Source organism: Anneissia japonica, unplaced genomic scaffold, assembly GCF_011630105.1.
Source record: "Anneissia japonica isolate Jap-2015-1 unplaced genomic scaffold, ASM1163010v1 scaffold288012_len1326614_cov192, whole genome shotgun sequence".
NCBI classification, from domain to species: Eukaryota; Metazoa; Echinodermata; class Crinoidea; order Comatulida; family Comatulidae; genus Anneissia; species Anneissia japonica.
Window position 1 is genome coordinate 639,967 of NW_022756612.1, and position 21,113 is coordinate 661,079.

General features: G+C 36.5%; 1 protein-coding gene across 1 annotated transcript in view; it reads left to right on the forward strand.

Moving 5' to 3' along the window:
- The first annotated feature begins 1,565 nt into the window (after positions 1-1,565).
- LOC117124280 overlaps positions 1,566-21,113 on the forward strand; it is a 33,892-nt gene continuing 14,344 nt past the window's right edge. Inside the window, exon 1 of the mRNA XM_033270449.1 lies at positions 1,566-1,738. Coding sequence (XP_033126340.1) covers positions 1,729-1,738 — 10 coding nt within the window. The 5' untranslated portion in view covers positions 1,566-1,728. The remainder of the gene's footprint in view (positions 1,739-21,113) is intronic.

The window sequence follows — 21,113 nt, forward strand, 5'->3', positions numbered from 1 at the left end:
ACCTTATATGTAAAAGAAATATTTAATTATGTAATTTGGGATTTCCATTTACAAGCTATGCTTCAGGAATTTCCCATTTTCTTTGATCTTTAAAAATGTTGTACATTTATATTTTTCGTAAATTTTTATGCTCAAAGGAAATAAATATTTTTGTCATTGTCATTGTCATTGTCAAATTGACACCACAATTAACTCTCTATCACCAGTGGTTGGGTAGATATAAGGACCATATGGCTAGTATTAATAATAGCCTCATCCGCCGATGGAGTATTAATAACAAACTAAAACAAAAATGCAAGGTTACCTGTTTACACTATGACGATAACGATCGGGGGGGGGGGGCGATCGGGGGGGGGGGGGGCGAATGTGGGGCCGATCGAGACAAAACTACCATAGGGAGTCCGGTGCATCCCCCGCGAAATGTTTTTAACTAGATGCACGAAAATAACCTCTGAAGCGTTTTGGGCGATCCTGTGATCAGCGATAAAAAGCAATTGCAAATACCGGTATAAAATAAATAGAGGTTTTCACACTACCACGGTTAAATGAAATCAAATGACGTCATGATCATGTGAAAACGATAAAATCGTAGTAGTAAAAACGATTGTATCATTTCCCCAAAATTATGACATCATTTGATTTGATTCGTGAAATTATTTTTTGTCGTGTACACGATAAATCGTTGTCGAATCGTGCTAGTGTGAACATTTCTCTTATTTTCTAGCTAGGCCATGAACAATTGCTTTTATCGTTGACCGTATCGTCATAGTGTCATATGCAGGTTTATCTTGGTACTCCTCCCCCGGTTTTTGAAATTCGAAGCCATCATATAGACATTGTTAACCATGTTAAGTTACTGGTAGGGATGGTGCAGACCCCCCCCCCCCATTCCCCGGGAGAAAAACAATTACATGCAGGCCTCAGTTTTTTGCGTAGTGCCTATTAGTAGACTCTATCTATCTATGAAATCGTTTAAATAGGCCTAAGCCAAAATCGTTCAACATCTCCTCCACCCTTTGGAAAGTAAAAAAAAAAAAGGAATAAAAAGATATTATATAGGTCTAGGCCTATTAGGCCTAGGCCTTATCTCCCGAAACGCCTCAGGTTATTTCCGGCGTCTAGAAAACTAACATTTTTCGGGGGTATGCGGACCCCCTAGCGGTGGGAGTAGGCAGGGGATTAATCCCCCATCGGTCTGGTCAAGACACACCCCCACCATCGGCCAAAGCTCGTCGTGCAGTCGGACCAAAAAAAAAAATAGGCTTATTTTTCCCATCCCGCCATCTAGAAGTCCCAATTTTAAAAGAAAATCTCGTTTTGGGAGGAGGGAACACCCCTCCCATACCCGGCCCTCAGATATGCCTAACGCTGCACGTTATAGTTATGTCTCTTATACACATCTAGATGTGTTATAAATTATATTCTAGAGCCGCCACTTCCCCCCACCCCCGGACATCTGAGGATTCGCCCTAATTACGTGGGTAGCAACAAATTAGTTTATTCAACCTTTTAGCAACAACTTGTGTAATGTCTTCTATTCGGTTAGTTGTTGGCGCGCAGTTTTTATTTCCGCTTTTTAATTGGCTTTGCATTTATCTGTCGAGAGTCGAGTTTAAATCGAGACAGGAAATTGCTCGAGTACTTAATCGCTCGAGACTCGTTTTATCTGCCACAAAACAAGTTTTATACGTTTCCAGGCTTGCTTTACCCCATTTTTCTTCATGCATAATGGAGACAGGTAGGTTGATTATCAAGAATAATGTTAATAAGTATGTATAATTTTAGAGACATTTGGTCATTCAAACGAAACTATAGGCCTGCTGAGCTACTTATTGTTTGTCTTCCAACCAGGTCCGCGAGACTACTTAGAGCCTAGAGTAGAACTAGCCTAAGCTGGGTCTGGTTGTATAGCACTAGCCTGGACTTCGTGACTGTTAACCCGATTTTTGTTAGTATTACTTTGATCGTATTTTATATTGAGACAACAATTTAAAACTTATTAAGAGTATTAAATTCGATGTAATTTTTTCTTTTGCTTTCTTCGAACCATGTTCGAACTGAAATCCAAGCGCGGACAGTCAATCGTCTTTTTGCTCGAGTGCTCGAGGTAGGGAAATGATGTTTGAAGATTTCAAAATGGCTGCTCGAGTTGACGTTCACTCTAGGGCAATCAGCAGTTTATGGCCGAGCAAACTCGCTCGAATAATTGAACTATGCTCCAATCCCGATCAATATTTAACATTGGTTAGCTATTTATTTAAAATGGGCGAACAATTTGCAAACTGTTCAGGGGTAGCAGCTGTACATATAATGATATGATATGCACTTTTTTGATACTACAGTATTTTAAAAATGTACAGTATTTATAAGTTGATGGTGGCTGCCTGACCAGCGTGACAGGGAGCAGGGTTTATCATTGGAACATAAAATCATGTGGATATGCATGGATTGTGGGGAGGGGTGGTAGGCAGGTAGGTAAGTGGGGGGTGCAGATGTGGGGGGGGAAATATTTTTTTGGGGGTCTTATTTAAAAAAAAAACTTTTCATAACATGAATGATAACTTTATGCACTTGTCAATTGTAGTCATTATCATCATCATTGTTATTAGTACTAGGCCTACTTTACAGCTTTATTTCATAAAAGAAATAAAGATGTCACGAAGTTCAGTTCGATGCAAGTGAATTTCTATAAATAGAAAAAAGTTCCGTATTGAGTTAAATCGGGTTGAATGTAATTTTTATTTACGAACAGGATCGAAATAGGCTCGCGTGCACTGTCACTGAATGTTTCATTTGCCGCAAATGTTACCTAATATTAATTAATACTAGCTGTGTACCAGTCCTTCGGACGGCAAACTGAATGCATGAGACTAATAAAAAAAAAAGTATTTCATAAGATAGTGCTATCGAATGGAATAGATTAAGCCCCGATGTCCAGTCTTCTATAAATTTAAGTATTTGTATTAATAATTTTAATGAAAACAAAGTAAAATATTACAAACATTGCATAAATCACTGATTTAATGTTTTCTTTTTATTTGTTTTATTAATATTTTACATTTCTTTTCCGTAATTTACAGTTTCCTTTTGTTGAGTGGATTTCTTCATTTCCATAATTTATTTTGCCATTGTTGCTATAGGCACATTTTCCGGTAAAGTGTTCATGTTTGGTCTCAAAAATGTTAAAATATCAACCACTAATAACTCATGGCAAACTTTCAAAATTATAAACTTTAATAGTTGCACAACACGAAACAATGCATGGGCGATTCTTAACAATACCCGATTTTTTAGGAAAAGCATTTGAAAATTGACACTTTTTAGCTGTCTTTAATAAACTAACAGATACGTTACCACAAGTTTATCTATTTAAAATGGTTGGTTTCAGATATAATAATTGGATATGATAGCAAGTTTGCAGTTAAGAACTGCACTTAGTGATGTGCAGTCACTGTAAGGACGTTTTTGTAATCACATTAATGGTCAAACAAGAAAAAACCCACATTTTCTATTCATGATGACCACTGTCAACAGTTTTTGTCTCTGGATTGGAAGAGTCGAATTAACAGCAGTTGCTATATATAACCCAGAAGGTTGTCATTTTTGATTTATTTTTCATACAACCACGCACTCGGGCATTATCATCCCGATGAAAAGATAAGAATCAGAAATAATTCTACTGGGATACACATATTATGATCCAAAGTTAGGAACATGTATGGTAACGTATCTGTCAAATCATCTAAATAATCAGGTACACGATAATCAGCTTGTCTTTTACGTTCATTTTCCAGAAATGAAGGGTCATTTAATTTCTTCCTCTCTCTGTACGCCTTTTGTATATCCGCACGCGTTTTCCTCATTTTTCTGAAGAAAGAGAGAGGGAAAGAGAAAAGAAATTTGTTAAGATTTTGTAAAAAAACAAATAAACAAAACAAAAAACAACAAAAAAACGCTATGTGAATATCTAAAGCAATATCCGCAAATATTTTTGTAATATTTATTTTAATTCATTTGTATTGCATTCAGATTACTTCTTCAAAATTAATTTCTGCTACTTTTAAACTGAACAAACTCTTTGATTATGATAATCAACAACTTGATGAGCCCTGCTGTAAATATCCATATTATTTGCAATTCGTGTACGCTCAAAAATCTGCCATCATGGCAGACTTACCGACTCTACATTCAATTTCATTTTTGATGGAAATTGAGGGGGCTCCTCAACACCGTATCAACGTAAATCGTTGAATATACTTTTTATCATACTGGTTTGAAACTCAAACTTTCCGAAGTGCCACCATACACAGCTGTATTGCCGTCACAATGTATTGCAAATGAAAGAATAATGTTGTAACAGATACGTTACCGAGCCCCCCCGCTCACTGTTTCACAGTTGGTAAAAGCTTGGCTCTTACCACTCCCCCTTTTCAACTCCCCCATTAAATCATACCCGCTAGTTTCACATTTACAGGTATATATTTGAAAGATAAGATGTCACTCTACAGCTGTATTATCCTAGTTATGCACTGTAAATGAAAGAACAACATTTTAACAGATACGTTACCAAGCTGATCAGATACGTTACCAGTTTGTCAATGGTCTACTACGTTGCTAATACGTTTACATACTAAACCATATACGAACCATTCATAGCCAGTTGATGGCCTTGCATGTGTATACATAGAATTACGTCTATAAATATGCTCCAAACCTTTTATTTGTGGCCCAGTACGTTCTAAAATTATTTTGAAATATACTTGATAAACTTACTCACCACTGTGGACAGTGTATTCGACAAAATACCACTAAATATAGCAACGGCTTAGCGCAATAATGTTGTTTGCCATTCAAGGTTGTCGGAAATGTAAGTCGCATGTGAAGAACGCGGGAATTGATGACGCGTAGGTCTCGTTTGCACACGTTACTAAATTAGTAACGTATCTGTCGTAACGTATTTGTCGCAACGTATCTGGCTGACTCTTTTCTTAATCGAAAGCCTTTGGTCAAAACTGCATACTTACCGACTTAATCTTTACACTCGATCAGGTGACACTTAACATACTAAAGTATGGTATAGAATTGCTCTTCATGATGCACGCCGTTTTTCCAGAGGGCAGTAGAATGTAGGTAACGTATCTGTTGCGACATGAACGTAACACAGGTCTTTTTTGACATTATTACACTTGTACATCAATATTTTAAAGCCACATTTTCATATACCAAATATGTTATGTAACATCCAAGTCTACTTGATTAAACTCATATGGAAACATTCATCTACCTTATTATTTTCGCACGTTAGAACCCATGTGAAAAAACGGTAACGTATCTGGTTGCAATATTGGCAACATGCACTCAAGAAGCTCTTGTAAAAATTCGGTGACTTGATATTGTCAAGTTTTATACTCTATAATTAGGGCCTAATGCAGGCTGTTAAATAGTATGCATTATCTGTGATATGCACTCATATTAATCGAGCAGGGGAACATTATATGGAACTCATCTTGGCTGGCGACATGGGGAAAAACAAAGATTATGCATTTTCAGCTTTATTATTTTATGATTTCCCGACATGTTACTACCGCTAGCTTCTTATATTTTACTAATATATAACTCCCATGTATAAACTAAACTATTATAATCATTTATAACGGGCCGAACAAGCTTGAACAAGGTACACGAATGCAAGCAACACGAAAATGGCAAAGTTGAGCACTTTACCGGAGAATGTCCCTATAGATTACAGCACTTTTATTTTACTAAATTGTTGACTTTTGCGTACTGTATAATAATTATGTTTTGTATCTACCATTTTATTTCTGCGTTTAACTTTTGTTTATTATGTACCGTACTATGTAATTTATGTTAATTGTAAATAAGTTATGTGATGACCATAATAAAAAAACAGCATTATATTTGCTCATTTGTACTTCGTGAATAGGCCAAAATGAAGTTTTACTAGTTACAGTACTACATTGGTACTCTAGTTGTCATTGTTGGTATTCTGGTAGAACTGAAATAAAAAGTGAATGCCTTTGTGCTGTAGTTGTCGTCGTCATCATCATTCTCATTAGCAGAATCAGTGTCATGAAAAATTTGAAAGAAATCATCATCATCTTCACTATTCTCATTGGCAGAATGAATGTCATGAAAGCATTTAAACAAATAATAGAAATATTTGTATTGTAATTTCATTACAGATCAAGTCTGTGTTTAATCAGTAATCGTTGTTTAATTTTTCGGGCGGGTATATAAGTATTTTTAACATATTTGTTTCTTAAAACTTTTTAACACGTAGCAGGGGCTGATCCAGAATTTAAAAAAAAATAGGAAGGGGGCCCACAACAGTTTCAGAAGAGATAAGAGAGTAACGCATAACACTGACATGCATTGAAATTTTAAAAATTTAGTGTCAAAACAGGGGGAACATGCTCTTCTCTCCACTGGATCCACCCCTGCAGAGTGGTTTTCATCATATATCTTGTTTATTACAAAGTGTACATAGTTTGATTCTTTTTGTAAATATTGGCTCTTATAATCAATTTCTTAATAAAATTACTTCGCTCATATTTTTAAACAATTAAAAAAACATTAAAAAGAAAGTTTGGTTTCTTTATCTTGGGAAACATGCTTCCAATAATTAAACATTTGTTTTTACTTTATTTAATATTGTAGGTTAACATGGTTACTTTTGAATTTTCTATCGGCCTATTATAGATTGAAGAATTGTTGTATTGCAACACCAGATTATAAGAAAGATGTCTACAATACATTTAGTCAAATTGGTGTTTGTTTTTTATGTAGTAGAGATTTTGAGTACTTAAGGTAAAATAACATCAGCACGTTGGAATATCAGGATAATAGGCCTACAGTGTTTTTCCAAAAGTATTTGTTTGGCAAAGTTTAAAGAAAACCATTAACGTTGATTTATGGTGGATTCTTGTCTTTGGTCGGTTTTTAGATGAACACTTAGATTGAATCGGTGTCAAGCAATCCCTCTCTGCTGTGAAGATCGTTGTTGTAACTAACAACTGTGAACAGCATAAAAGAAAGGAGAAATAAAAATAAAGTTTAATAAATCAAGTTGTCTAGTCCCTCATACTATATATAAAAAATTCAAATACTGTTCCTATTCGTTTATTTTATTTATAATATAATATACTGTATTAGTATCATTATGATCATAATTTTACTGTATCTCAATGACAATGTGAATGACAATAAAGTGTAATACCCTATTCAGACTACACTATCTTGCGATCGGTTGCGATGTAATCGGTGGTAATCCAAAACTGATTACTCCCGATCGCAATCAACGGACGCATTCAGACCAACACAAACAAACTTTACATTCTAGGGCCTAGGTCTCCGGTGTCTAGGCCTATGTTGCCTGACCTAAGCCAAACAGTGCCTGTGGAATTCGTTCAGATTCGTTGCGATCAGATTCCGTGGTAATCGGGAGTAATAAAGATTGTAGCACTCAATTGCAATGGGTAACAATTGCAATATGGATTACATATCGACTACTATTGGTGAGCTTTCACACACGATTTTACTTTGCGATTGGGTGCGATTGGTTGTCGCAATTGCTACAACCGATCGCAATGCAATGCTAGTCTGAATGGGGTATTACTGTCCTGTGTTATCTGTATTTTATTTGTATTTTTATGAATAACTTTAGTACTAAATCTTTCCAGAAGAAAATGGGGATAAATAGTTCATGAAGAAGAAATAAAAATGTCACGAATGGTGAAAGTTGATATAATAGTATAAATAGAAAAACAATATTCCGTAATGAGTTGAATGAAGTTTCAAAATATTTATTTTATCTTTCTCTACAAAAACTGTATAATTATTAATACGATCTCGGATTTGGGCACGGTGTAATAATTTCTTCATTCTGCTGTAATGCGTTCTGTCTATGAAGGTAGAACTTGTGCTTTCTTCATGCATACGGCTGAACGGAGTGTGAGAATTGAACAATGATGGGACAGGTTTTTAAACATTTTGAATCATTTTATTACAGTAAATTACTTAATTTAAGATTATTGATAAAGAAAAACACAATTTACGTTGAGAAGGACCATTTATTCAGCAAATATATGGGCTGTACATAACTGTCAATAGTTTGAGCATGCGCCACCCGCCAAAAAACCCTGGCTGGTAAAAATATGTTGTCATGTCAATCACCTTTTGGCCGAAAACCAATTATTTTCTGACATTCCAATGCACATGTTTTTTTGACTCGACTGCTGCTGCAGCCTGAGTTATAGGCCTTAGGTCTACGATATAAGCCTCCTTTTCAATTAGTTAGGGCTACTAATTTTCTTCCAACATGTAGGACAATTAACATTGCATTTGTCTAGTGTTTAGTTAAAGGACATATGGATACCTGTGGATTAACTGACATCAACAAGGTAATAATCTTTTACGAGTCCGTGGGTGAGTAGGGCCTGATGATGAGCAGGTCGATCATCAAGGCCCTAGTCTAGGCCAATGTTTGGTAGGACTAGTGACGATCGTGAGATCGAACTTACTAAATGTACAATTAAAATAAAATACTACACAGCGTATTTTGCTCGATAATATCTTGGATACACGTCTGAATTCTTTACTTTAATTGACAACTGTTTACTGTAGTTCAAAACATTGTTTATTCCTGTTAATCGACCCATCAAAACAATCAACATTCTCGTGGTGTAATTGTTTATCAGGCCACGTTTTACGCCTGGTGGTACATGTAGGTCCTACTACCACACAACTACAACAAAGTTACCACACGTGGCACGCATGGGGAATGTTGTTGTTGTTGTTGTTGTGGGCTGTACTGTATAGCCGGGTGTGTTCCTATTGCCTGTCCAGTATTGAGCGTCAGAAAAGATGTTAACGCACTCCTCGCTGTGTATATAACTGTGAATAACTGAGTTTCTGTAAATGTCGGTTAAGAATTCTAGTACCGTTGATACTTTTGGATGTAGATTGCCGTTTGTGAACCACTTTTGATTTAGGTTAGATATTGTTTCTGCGTTGACTTCCTCCATGAGTATTTGATTATTGATACTGCTTCCTCCGATACACCATCTAACATAAATGTTTGCCAGATAACCTGCAAGCAAGCAAATTTAACTTGTTATGTAAAGGATGAATTCTATTCGATCCATGAAGCAACAACGTGTCAGAAGATTTTTGGATGTTGATTGGTTTGCCTATAAGCATATGGTGCAACTTCCTGAACCAAGGTTGCGTAGGCCATTTTGGTATAATTAGAATATCCTCCGCATTATCCTCTATTATTTTCTTTATGCATTTATCTACGATACAGAAAGGAGGAAATGCATAAAAGAAGAATCTTCCCCAGTCCAATGAAAATGCATCAATGTCCAGCCTCTTGATCCGGATACCATAAAACGTAATTTGGCAACTGTGTGTTTAGGCGTGTAGCAAGCAAGTCTACGTGTGGTTTACCAAGCAGATCAAATATTTTTGTTATATATTTAGTGTTAAGTTGCCACTCTAATTCATCTTCAAATTACCTAGATTTATTGTCTGCTATGGTGTTGTCTTACCCAGCCAGATGGACAGCAGATAACCATAAATTTCTATCTATAGCCCATTGCCATATTTCGTTGGCTAATTCGTTGCATAAGTAGGATTTTGTACCTCCCATGTTATTGATATATGTTAAGGCAGTTACATTGTCCAGTTTTAGTCTTAGGTGACAGTGTACTAACTTTTTACAAAGTGCATGCAAATTGTAAAATGCTGCCAACAAGTAGTTTCTATTTAAAGTATCCATGACAGCGAGATCCGTTATTGACGGCCTCCTGTTTTTATTTCCCCATTTGTTCCGCCCCAACCCTCACTGCTAGCGTCAGATTCAATAGTAAGAGTTGGGTTTGGCCTCGAAATTAACCGACTTATTAGTGGAGTATTTTCTTCCCACCAGGTTATATCTTCCCGCATATGTGCAGTAATTTCTAATTTTGCGTCAAAGTTATTGATTTTGTCTCAATGCTATGATCTTATGATTTTCGAGCTTTCGATATGGAGTTTGCCAAAATCCGCTGCCGGAAAGGATGATACTAATTTTCCAATGTAACATGCTTGTTTCCTAAACTGTAACCTTCTTATTAAAGCTTTTTCAATTCTTTTGAGAAAGAAATTATCTCTTGTTTCCTACTGTGAGTTAATCGCACAGTCATATCTATAGAGTTTATTAGAATTTAATTTCGTGAGTAGTAGTCAACACTGACTTTCCTGGGTGGATGGTCAGTCCTAATCCTGAAATAATGCGATAGCCATTTTAATATTATTAGTCGCTTTTTCGTAAGAGTCCGCAATTAGCAAATTATCATCAATATATGCAATGATAGTGATTCCTTTTTGTCTTAGCACTGCTAATGGGGCTTTCATTAATTTTGTAAACAATCTGGGTCCCGATGCTAAGCCATTAGATAACACCGTGAATTGAAAAAGTTGGCCATTCCAGATAAATTTTAAATACCTACAGTGTTCTGTAGCTATAGGTATTGAACTTTTAAATCATTCAATGTAAATAAACTATTTCTAGTCACAAGGGTTATTGCCTTTTCAATAGAGTCCATTTTAAAATGGTGGTATGTGATATGCTTGTTTAGCTCAGATAGATCTAGGATCATTCTTAGACCACCATCATGTTTGGATCTAGTAAAAATATTTGATATAAATTCTCCTTTTTCATTAGAGACACCAAGCGAATAACACCTTTTTCCCGTAGCTTTTGTATTTCCAAACCTACTGCCTCTATTTCATAAGAGGACAATTTGTATGGATAAGGTACTCTATCTTGCTTGGGTGGTATTCCATTAATAAATTCCAGGTTTATTCCTGTAACAATAGACATATTTTCATCCGAGGTTAGTGTATGCCATTTGTTAACGTACCACTTTATGCGACCACCAATATTTTTGTGCATACTAACCCTTTTCCAGGTCTATTTCTTTGGTGTTTTCTGTTTCCAGGTGGTCTGGTGATTTTGCCTGTAATGGCTTGGTTTGTTGGGATTGGCAGCATTGTATTGGCTGACTTGCCGGTTCGGAACATATATAAGTTTCGGCTCTTCCCACCTAAAAAAGGCTTTTTAGTTCCTTTGTGACCTTAGGTCACATGGAACTAATGTAATGGTTCACATGTAAAATGTGTGTATGAGATGTGACACCAAAAGAGGTCAGCATATTTGTAAACAAATAGGCTCCGAAACGGTGCATCGCGGCAGGTATACATTGTGCTTGATAGTTGCTGGTGGACATGCAATTGTGCAAGAAATGTTTGTTTTTTTGGTTAGATGAAAAATGTAAGCTGTAGGCGATAAAACATATACCCCCTACCACCAGTTTTGAGTCGTTTTTTAGTCGAAAATTTGATTTGTGCATGCGTCGGGTCAAACTTTCCCGACATTTTGTTTCTGTCACGAGCTGCCTAGAAAAGTTCTTTATGTTGTTTTCGCGACTGTCAGTAAACATTGAGCAAGCTGAGATAGTTGTGGTATATCGGCCACTTACATGTGCTATTATTTGAAGGTATTCTGTGTGTTAGGGTTTTAGTATACTTTTAACGGCTAAGATGACGGACCTGGTGTACCTAGGCCTAGACACATACGTAATGTAGGCTTCTCTTTGGGGGACACCATCGGACCTGGTGTAGGCATAGACACTTCTCATAAAGTAGGTTTCTTGGCCTACCACCAGCCTACCGTCAAGCAATAAAAATCAACATTTGTGGAATTATTTTCCAAGAAATGATGGTTAAAAATTCTGGACACATAAATATGCAGCATGTGATGGACGGACGAACCTAAGGGTTGGCGGGGGAGACAGGAGTTCAGCAAATGATGTTTGGGAAAATAATGGTCAGAAAATACAGCATCTGATGGACAGTCCTGGTGGGGGGGGAGAACCTTAAAATTATGGACACATAAATTTACAGCATAACTTCATCAAATGATGTTTGGGAAAATAATGGTTAGAAAATACAGCATCTGATGGACAGTCCTGGGTGGGGGAGAACCTTAAAATTATGGACACATTTTACAGCAAGTGATGATGGACTGACCGTCTATACACATATACAACATGTGATGAAGGCATGTATCTGATGGACAGTCCCGGATGGGGGAGAACTTAAAATTATGGACACATAAATTTACAGCATGTGATGATGGACTGACCGTCTATACACATATACAGAATGTGATGGATGCATGTGATAGACGGACGAACGTATGCCTTTCTTTAATTAATTTCCAGTAAAATAATTACTAAAACTTCAAGAAAACTCGTGTTTTTATTGCATAAATTAATTTCACAAGCTTTTATTCTGAAATATAGCGGTATCAGTACTCTTTCTATAACGGTACAAGCCACCGGGAACCAGACGTCGAACAGAAAGTTTCAACAGCCCACGTGTGTTTTGTTGCGACATCATAAATGAAGCTGCTCACGTGACCTCTAGGACAACACTCCCGAAAAGAAGTTTATTTATTGTTTTGAGCGAAGCGATTTCGAATAAAACGTGTTTCAAAATTGTTTGAGTGAACATAACTATAATATAATAATTATTTAAGCAACCCAAACCATTGCTTGATTGTCGTAGAAAATGTAGTATGAATCACAGTACAGCACTGTATAGTGAGTATAGTATAATTACAAATACTAGCCCTTCAAAGCCTAGGCTAATTAATTGGGCTAGGAGCATAAGCCCAAGCTAGACAGATGGCGCCTGATTTTCGCTGCGGTTCGCGATCTGAACTTTTTGGGAGTAGGTTTAACGACCAGTGTATAGGCCGCACCCCAAACTTCGAGGGGAAAATTGCGTATAATATTTGCGGCTTATTCACCGGAAAATATGGTTTATGGGGCAAAAACTTGTGTTTCTTCATGATTTTAAGGGTGGTGGGAGAATTTGCGCGGAAGGCCTTAAAAATAGCTTTAGGATGGGCGCAAAACGTCAACCGCCTCTGCCCTGCACTTCTCAAAACCCCTTACCCCCCCCCCCCCTTTCATGAATTTCTGGATCCACCTCTGATTTTTTTTGACTGAAAATGAAAATACTGTATTACCTTACACAATCATTATTCAAAAAGATACAATAAGTTATTACAATTCACAAATGTACATTGATTTTTTTACGTACAAAGGAACGTACGCACCCGCAGGGTTCTAGTTGTAGGTATTGGAGACTCCAGTGTCCTTGAACTTTGTCACAGGTTTATTTTCAGACTGGATCATTATAGCACTGATGCTCTCTCCCCAGTGTCCTTGCAGGTTTTCTGCAGCTCATCCCCAAATAGAAATTTTCTCACAGGGTTTGATGCTTTGCAAATTCCCCTGTATTTTTGTGAGATATGAGGCTTGAGATGCTCCCTCATCATATTTATTTCATAATTGGCACTACCTAATAGGGCCATAATATCAATCTGCGTGTCTGTGGGCTCGGAGGTTAACTCTCTAGAATAAGCAGACATTGTGGTTACAATTCCTTTTTGTAGTCTCTGGAGGCCTACTGTAAATCTGCACTTCGAGCACCCCTAAATCCGCACTTAGAGCACTTCTCTCAATTCCATCCCATATGGGAGGGTTCGCTTGAGGCACCACCAAGGTTGGTGTGTTTTCAGGCGCCAAGTATTTGTCGTAAGTATCATGAAGTACCTTTTCATCAAATTTTTCTTTCAACATGGAGTTGATGGAAAAAGCAATGACCTTTGGGATGCTAGTGTCGACGATTTGTCAATTTTGAATCTCTTTAAAAGCGTAGTACTTTCAGCTTGAGGGGTGTCCCCTACAACATTAGCACCAGAAACATGCAAGATTAGCCCTGCATTTGGCATCATTTTTTAAACAGCTATATGAAGTATCAAGACCATAAAAAGCAGCAAAAATTATAAATTCTGACAATAAAACGGGGGGGGGGGGGGTGGGGGGGGGTTGTCGTTTATCTTATATGGTCAACATACAAAAATCTATGTGAGTATATTATAGATGAACCAAAGAAAATGTGATCTATTACAATTATTATGGGGAAAGTAAATTTCTGTCTCACCATGAAATTTTGTGTGTTAATAGCTCTATTATTTAAATGTTGGAGTGGTGGATCTAGAGAAAAATCTGGGTAGAAAGGCCATGTGACAAGCAAAACACTGAGCAGAGGTGGTGTTAAGTTTTTGGAAATGCTTGAGACCATAGACACTGATGGAGTTTACAGTTTTTACAGTAGGAATTTATTTTATTTTGTAAATCAAAAATTAGCTTGTTTTGGCCTACGTAACATGCACCTCCTCTTTCTGGACTTTCTTTTCCTTTTTTCTTTATTTTTTTTTGGTGGGACTTGTCCCCGTGCTCCCCAGATCGGCCCCTGATAACGATTGATAGAATGATTGATAATGCTTATTTATATTTGCAAAGTTTCATTTGAACTTGGATCAATAGACCTATTTGGTGTCACATGGCCTAACTTGGGTGTTGGATGTTACTGTAAACAATGGACTGGCACTGTGGTGTTTACAGGGAGATTGCTATGGCGGCTTGCTGTAAAAGTCATCGTAATTGCTGTGTTTGTTCTTTTGAACGTGATTTAAGTGATTTAAGTTACTCAAAAGCCACTTTCATACAGAGCTACTGTACGTTACCGCAATATTGAAGCAAGTCAACCGAAACGTCGAGATAATCTCAACCAACAACAACATCTTTGTGGTGTACCGCAAGCATTAATTATATATTATACTTCGCCATGCAAACCTTCAAACAAACAATATTTTGTACATTTTATCGTAAAATAACTTACTGAAAAGCCTTGGCAAGTATTTCACAGTATGTATTGAGTGCGATGCACAAATCAGGGTCAAAAGTGGAACGTGAAATTTGGATATGGTTTCGTAGTCAGATTTGCGAGAAAAATTTCAGCTACCCGTATTTCTCGACTGAGATGTCTGTGGGAGCTGTAATTTGTATGGCAAGGAGATTGTGCAACCCTTATTTCGTATTAAGGGAATTTACGCCCAGAAACCTTGTAGTTATTAATATTTTGGTTATAATAGAAAATATTCATTTTTTGGTGACGTCACACTCACAATATAGTTAGCATGCATACGTCATAAGCTAGATTACGTCACCTTTTCCTGGTAAGGCAAACTATCCCGGCATGCTTTTTTCATGGATAAACAATCACCACTGCTTTGCACATGGATGCCTTGTACTAGATACAAGATACAAGAGCCGCATTGTTAGCATTAGGTATCCCAATGAGAAATTTCAAATTCATTATTGTGAATTCTCTCTTCATCTAATATGCAGAACTTACTGCACTGATCACTTTCCAGTTTAAATGAATGAAATCCAACATACCGTTCAAAAGTTATGGCCCATCAAAGTTGCCAAAAATGGGGGTCAAACGGTTAAAAAACGGCGTTTTTCATCAATTGCCATTTTGAGCATTTTTGGAGGGCCATAACTTCAAAAATAATCATAGAAAACATCTAATTTTCACCAATCTGGTAGATCACATAGGGTTTTATGTCTATTTTTTTTGGGGACACTCTGCAATGTGGTTTTTAAAATAACGGCCCACGAGTATGGTCCCTCTGCATTTTTTGGCAATTTTTCGCAAATGTCTCAAAAATGTGCAAAATCGGCACTTTTTCAACGGCCTATATCTTCTTAACCACTGCATCAATCCACTTACTTTTTTTTGCATTGAATAGTATATATATATGGCCAGGGTCTACCTCAAATGTATTATAATAACATACTTAAATTAAATAAGATAAACCCCTAAAATAAAAATATCGCCAAAACATTTTAAAATGCAAAATCGGCAATGTTTAAAAAGTAATAAAAATGGTGTAAAAATTGTATATGTTGTAACCTTTTGTCATTTATGTTATTTTTTGTTAATGTTTTACTATTTAAAGACTCACATAAATTAAATCAGTCAAATCAAGCTACATTAAAATTGGTTCAAAATTAGAAAATAAACAGGCATAATTTTCAATTTTGCTTGAAATATGTCACATCCATAACAGGAGAAAGAATCATTAGCCAGGCCAAACTGCATCATCAGAGGAGATAGAATCATCAAGTGAAAAGAATGCATGTGTTGTTCAACTCAATACTACACAAAATTGAAACATGAGTCAAAGTTGTTATCATACCTTTCAACATTTATTTGAATTGATCAATAATCAACTTTATTTTGGTATGTACAGTGCAATAAAGAAGAGAATCACCACCACTATCATTACTGATCATCGACAATATATACTGTTAAATTAATAGTGAATATATATATTACAGTATATTCAGAAGACAGTATGAATTTATGATACAAACTCCGAAGAAAGTGATGTAAGCCATCGTGATTCTATATTTCAAACTTTATTTGTTCATCTCCAGGAATAGACTTATTTACAATCTGACGACTTAAATCGATTGTTTATTTAAGTTGTTCATGCAAACTTACTGCCGACCGAAAGAAATGGTTTGAATTGTTTTAATTTAATACTTAACAGCAAGTGTATTATGAATGTTTTATTTATTATACAGTAGGCCTACTGTAGTTCCTGTCTCTTATACACATCTAGATGTGTATAAGAGACAGCAGTATATACTTGAATTTATTTCTTGGCTTTATGAACAGTGCTCGGACAATAGCTGATAAGTATAGTAAAATATTTAGAGGTATGTTGTGTTTACTATTTATGGTAGCATTAAAGGTTTTACAGATTATCAAATTTTCATTGATAAAATTATTTTATGCCCATATATAGTCATGATGTGCTTATATATGGTCCTGATGTGATGTCACATACACAACTTGATAATGTGCGCAAGGCTTAGTTATAAGTACAGTAACATCTCTCAATTACGAACCTCCCAATTACGAACTCCAAAAATAAAAGTAAAATCCAAGTCATTTTTTGTGACAGAATTTTACTCCCATAGCAAGGCTTAGGTCTACCTAGCCCTACTTGTAGCATAGGCCTAGGCTCCTCACCACACTGAGATGCTATGAAATTTGAAAGTTCTGAATTATGAATTTTCTTAATTACGAACTCTGTTTGGACAGAGGGTTACGTAATTGGGATATGTTACCGTATATTTCTGATCAAAACAAACTATTGGCTATCCATATCTGATGGCTATACTGCTTTACTGTACTGATGATATCTGATCAAACATTTTAGAGATTGGCAGACAGAATCCTTATAACATATGGTAGGCTTTTATTTTGTTGTTGTCAGTATTATCGCAAACATTAACTGTATTATAACTTAACTATCTATTATTTTAAAATTTTCTTACAAGGTTCCTTTCACTGAAGCACTCGATCTTGTCAGATTGAGGAAGATTTTTGTTAAGAAGGTAAGTATTGAGGCCACCAGTTATTTTTACTTTTACGCTTTAGGCCTACTGTACTCTGATTGAAGGAGTTCTAGATTTGTACACAAGTACTAGTGAAGGGCTAGTGAATCTTTTTGGTGAGAATAGGCAATTATTTAGTTTATCCACATAAGTATCCACTCATAGACTACCAATATAACCCTTGATTTGTGTAATTCAATCTTTGAGTGATGAAGCATTTTTAGTAGCATGGAAAAATATTGGTGGAAGGCATTTAGGAGGTGATTGGAATGTGTTAATCTACACGAATGATCATAATGATGGCAATGAGAATGTTGATGATCTTGACATCATCTTATGAAGATGATGCTGACATGCTCATGAATTTGGTAATGATAATGAATGCGATGACAATATATATCCTGATGTATGATGGAGTATTATTATTGGTGATGGTAGTGATAATAATAATGGTGATGATGAAGATGATGGGTATGATGACTGTCTCTTATACACATCTAGATGTGTATAAGAGACACATCTTAAACTCATATATACACTTATATAATCAGGATTTTTAACCATTCTGCGAGTTCTATTTAACACAGAGCCTGGAGGCGTTGCGTTGAGTTGGTATGGAAACAAACATACAAATCTGGGTTGTATCGGGAATTTCCCATCGATTAATTTAAGCAACACAATAGTCATATATACCTATTTTATTCGCTTCTATATCTTATCATTTTATTTGTTTGACATCTTTGATAACTATTAGTAGCAGATCAGGGTGGCGCCAGCGGGAGAGAGGTTGGTGACCGAGAGGGCATCCCCATCCTTCAATTTGTCGGGGAGGAAAACAAATGGTTTTTTTTTACATATTAGTAGACGCGAAAATCGATCAAATAACGATGTGAAACCTTAAATTTTCATATTTTCCCCCTTGGGCTCGGAGGTTAACTCTCTAGAATAAGCAGACATTGTGGCTACAATTCCTTTTTGTAGTCTCTGGAGGCCTAAATCTGCACTTCGAGCACCCCTAAATCCGCACTCCGAGCACTTCTCTCAATTCCATCCCTTATGGGAGGGTTAGCTTGAGGCACCACCAAGGTTGGTGTGTTTTCAGGCGCCAAGTATTTGTCGTAAGTATCATGAAGTACCTTTTCATCAAATTTTTCCTTCAACATGGAGTTGATGGAAATGACCTTTGGGATGCTAGTAGTCGACGATTTGTCAATTTTGAATCTCTTTAAAAGCATAGTACTTTCAGCTTGAGGGGTGTCCCCTACAACATTAGCACCAGAAACATGCAAGATTAGCCCTGCATTTGGCATCATTTTTTAACCAGCTATATGCAGTATCAAGACCATAAAAAGCAGCAAAAATTATAAATTCTGACAATAAAACGGGGGGGGGGGGGGGTGGCGTGTCAGTTATCTTATACGGTCAACATACAAAAATCTATGCGAGTATATTATAGATGAACCAAAGAAAATGTGATCTATTACAATTATTATTATTATTATTGCTTAAGTGCAATTTTCTAGAAACAATAACAAAGGACGCCCTCAGACTGTGATGACTAAAAAGAATAACCAATGGCTCTCTTAGCATGCGGGTACCATAGGCTTAGCCAACGAGCCGTCCGGCCGTCTTGGATGGCTCACAGTACAATTGTTTAAGACGGCTACTTTTACCGTGACGGCTTGAACGGCTTGGCTTATTCAGCTCGGCCTAGCCTAATTGGGCCTGGTCTAACTTTTGCAAATTTTTTATATTCTTCAAATCTATCAAATGTTACATTAAACTATAAAGCTAAATCATATTTATGTTTGATAAAAACAACATTTGTGGCAAAGACAAGCCAAACCAGTCACTCCTCGCAAATTGTGTTTCAGAGAAAATAGCAAAAACATGCTAGAATGTAAAATTTTTAAAAATCTATGTTATTTCACTAAACTGAGGTTTATGTATCTATACATCATGCTGTGCTGATATTTTTCCCAATTTCAATGTTAAAACAACACTTTTTAAAGATTTTATGATAGCTTCTGCATGAGAAATGACTGAAATCAAACTTTGAAGGCTGATTTCTCATATATTGTTCTTTACTGTAAACAGCTGTATACTTAAATGCTTGTAACTTCATAAGGAAATGTCGAATTTGAATGATTTTTTTACCATTTTATAGCTCTTATTTTACTCTTTAACCCTGTATTAATAACTCAAAATCGATTTTTGCGACGAGTGACTGGTTTGGCTTGTCTTTGCCACATTTATTGATTGAATGTACGTTGTTTTCGTACCAATATTCAGTCGGGATTCCCATCTGCTCAGTGCCACGCCCACTGGCTTCCATTTTGAACGGCCTATTTTGTTTTTCTGGCTAAACCCCTGGCGGGTATAATTCAATAACAATATTTGGTTGGTATGAATAGTTTAACTTGGTCATATTTCAAGGAAAAATACGTCGTTAGCTAAGACTGTACTACCTGTACAGCACCCTCTGCTCGAGTAAATCTTTACAGTCTTTTACTCCTCAAACTCATTTATTTGTACATTTTATTATTCTGGGGAACAGATATTATTCTCCTGAAGACAATTGAAGCAAGTCAACCGAAACGTCGAGATATTCTCAACCAACTACAACAGTTCTTTTCAGAACTATCTTTGTGGTGTACCGCAAGCATTAATTATATATTATACTTCGCCATGCAAACCTTCAAACAAACAATATTTTGTACATTTTATCGTAAAATAACTTACTGAAAAGCCTTGGCAAGTATTTCTTTAATAAACTTCACAGTATGTATTGACCCGCTAGACGCAGAGTTCTCGGAACGCCGCCCTCAGCGGTGAGTGCGATGCACAAATCAGGGTCAAAAGTGGAACGTGAAATTTGGATATGGTTTCGTAGTCAGATTTGCAAGAAAAACTTCAGCTACCCGTATTTCTCGACTGAGATGTCTGTGGGAGCTGTAATTTGTATGGCAAGGAGATTGTGCAACCCTTATTTCGTATTAAGGGAATTTAAGCCCAGAAACCTTGTAGTTATTAATATTTTGGTTATAATAGAAAATATTCATTTTTTGGTGACGTCACACTCACAATATAGTTAGCATGCATACGTCATAAGCTAGATTACGTCACCTTTTCCTGGTAAGGCAAACTATCCCGGCATGCTTTTTTCATGGATAAACAAACACCACTGCTTTGCACATGGATGCCTTGTACTAGATTCAAGATACAAGAGCCGCATTGTTAGCATTGTATAATATGCAACTGAATTATTCTTAGTTATTTGCTTTTGTTTTTTAAAATTTTATTTTAATTTATTTCTTTCGAAAGTGTACTTTCTATCACATATTATTGCACTGTCTAGTTAGGCCTAGCCCTAGTCTTATTATGAATTCCTCATCGTCATCCGCTACACAGAACATCAGCTTATACACATCTAGATGTGTATAAGAGACAGCCCCCATACAGTACAGACGTTTGCTGGACAACAACGTGACTGAACCTTCCTTCCCAGGTGTTCATGTATTGGCATATTGTTAGCTAACAGAGGCGGATCCAGAAATGTCCAAAAGGAGGGGCCGGAAGGGGGGCCGAAAGTTGGGCCGATTGAGACAACACTGTCGTAAGGGGTCTGGGGCATGCCCCCGCGAAATTTTTGTGTTCTAGACGCCCGAACATAACATTTGAGGCATTCTGGGCTATCATTTTTTTCTTTTTCTCTCT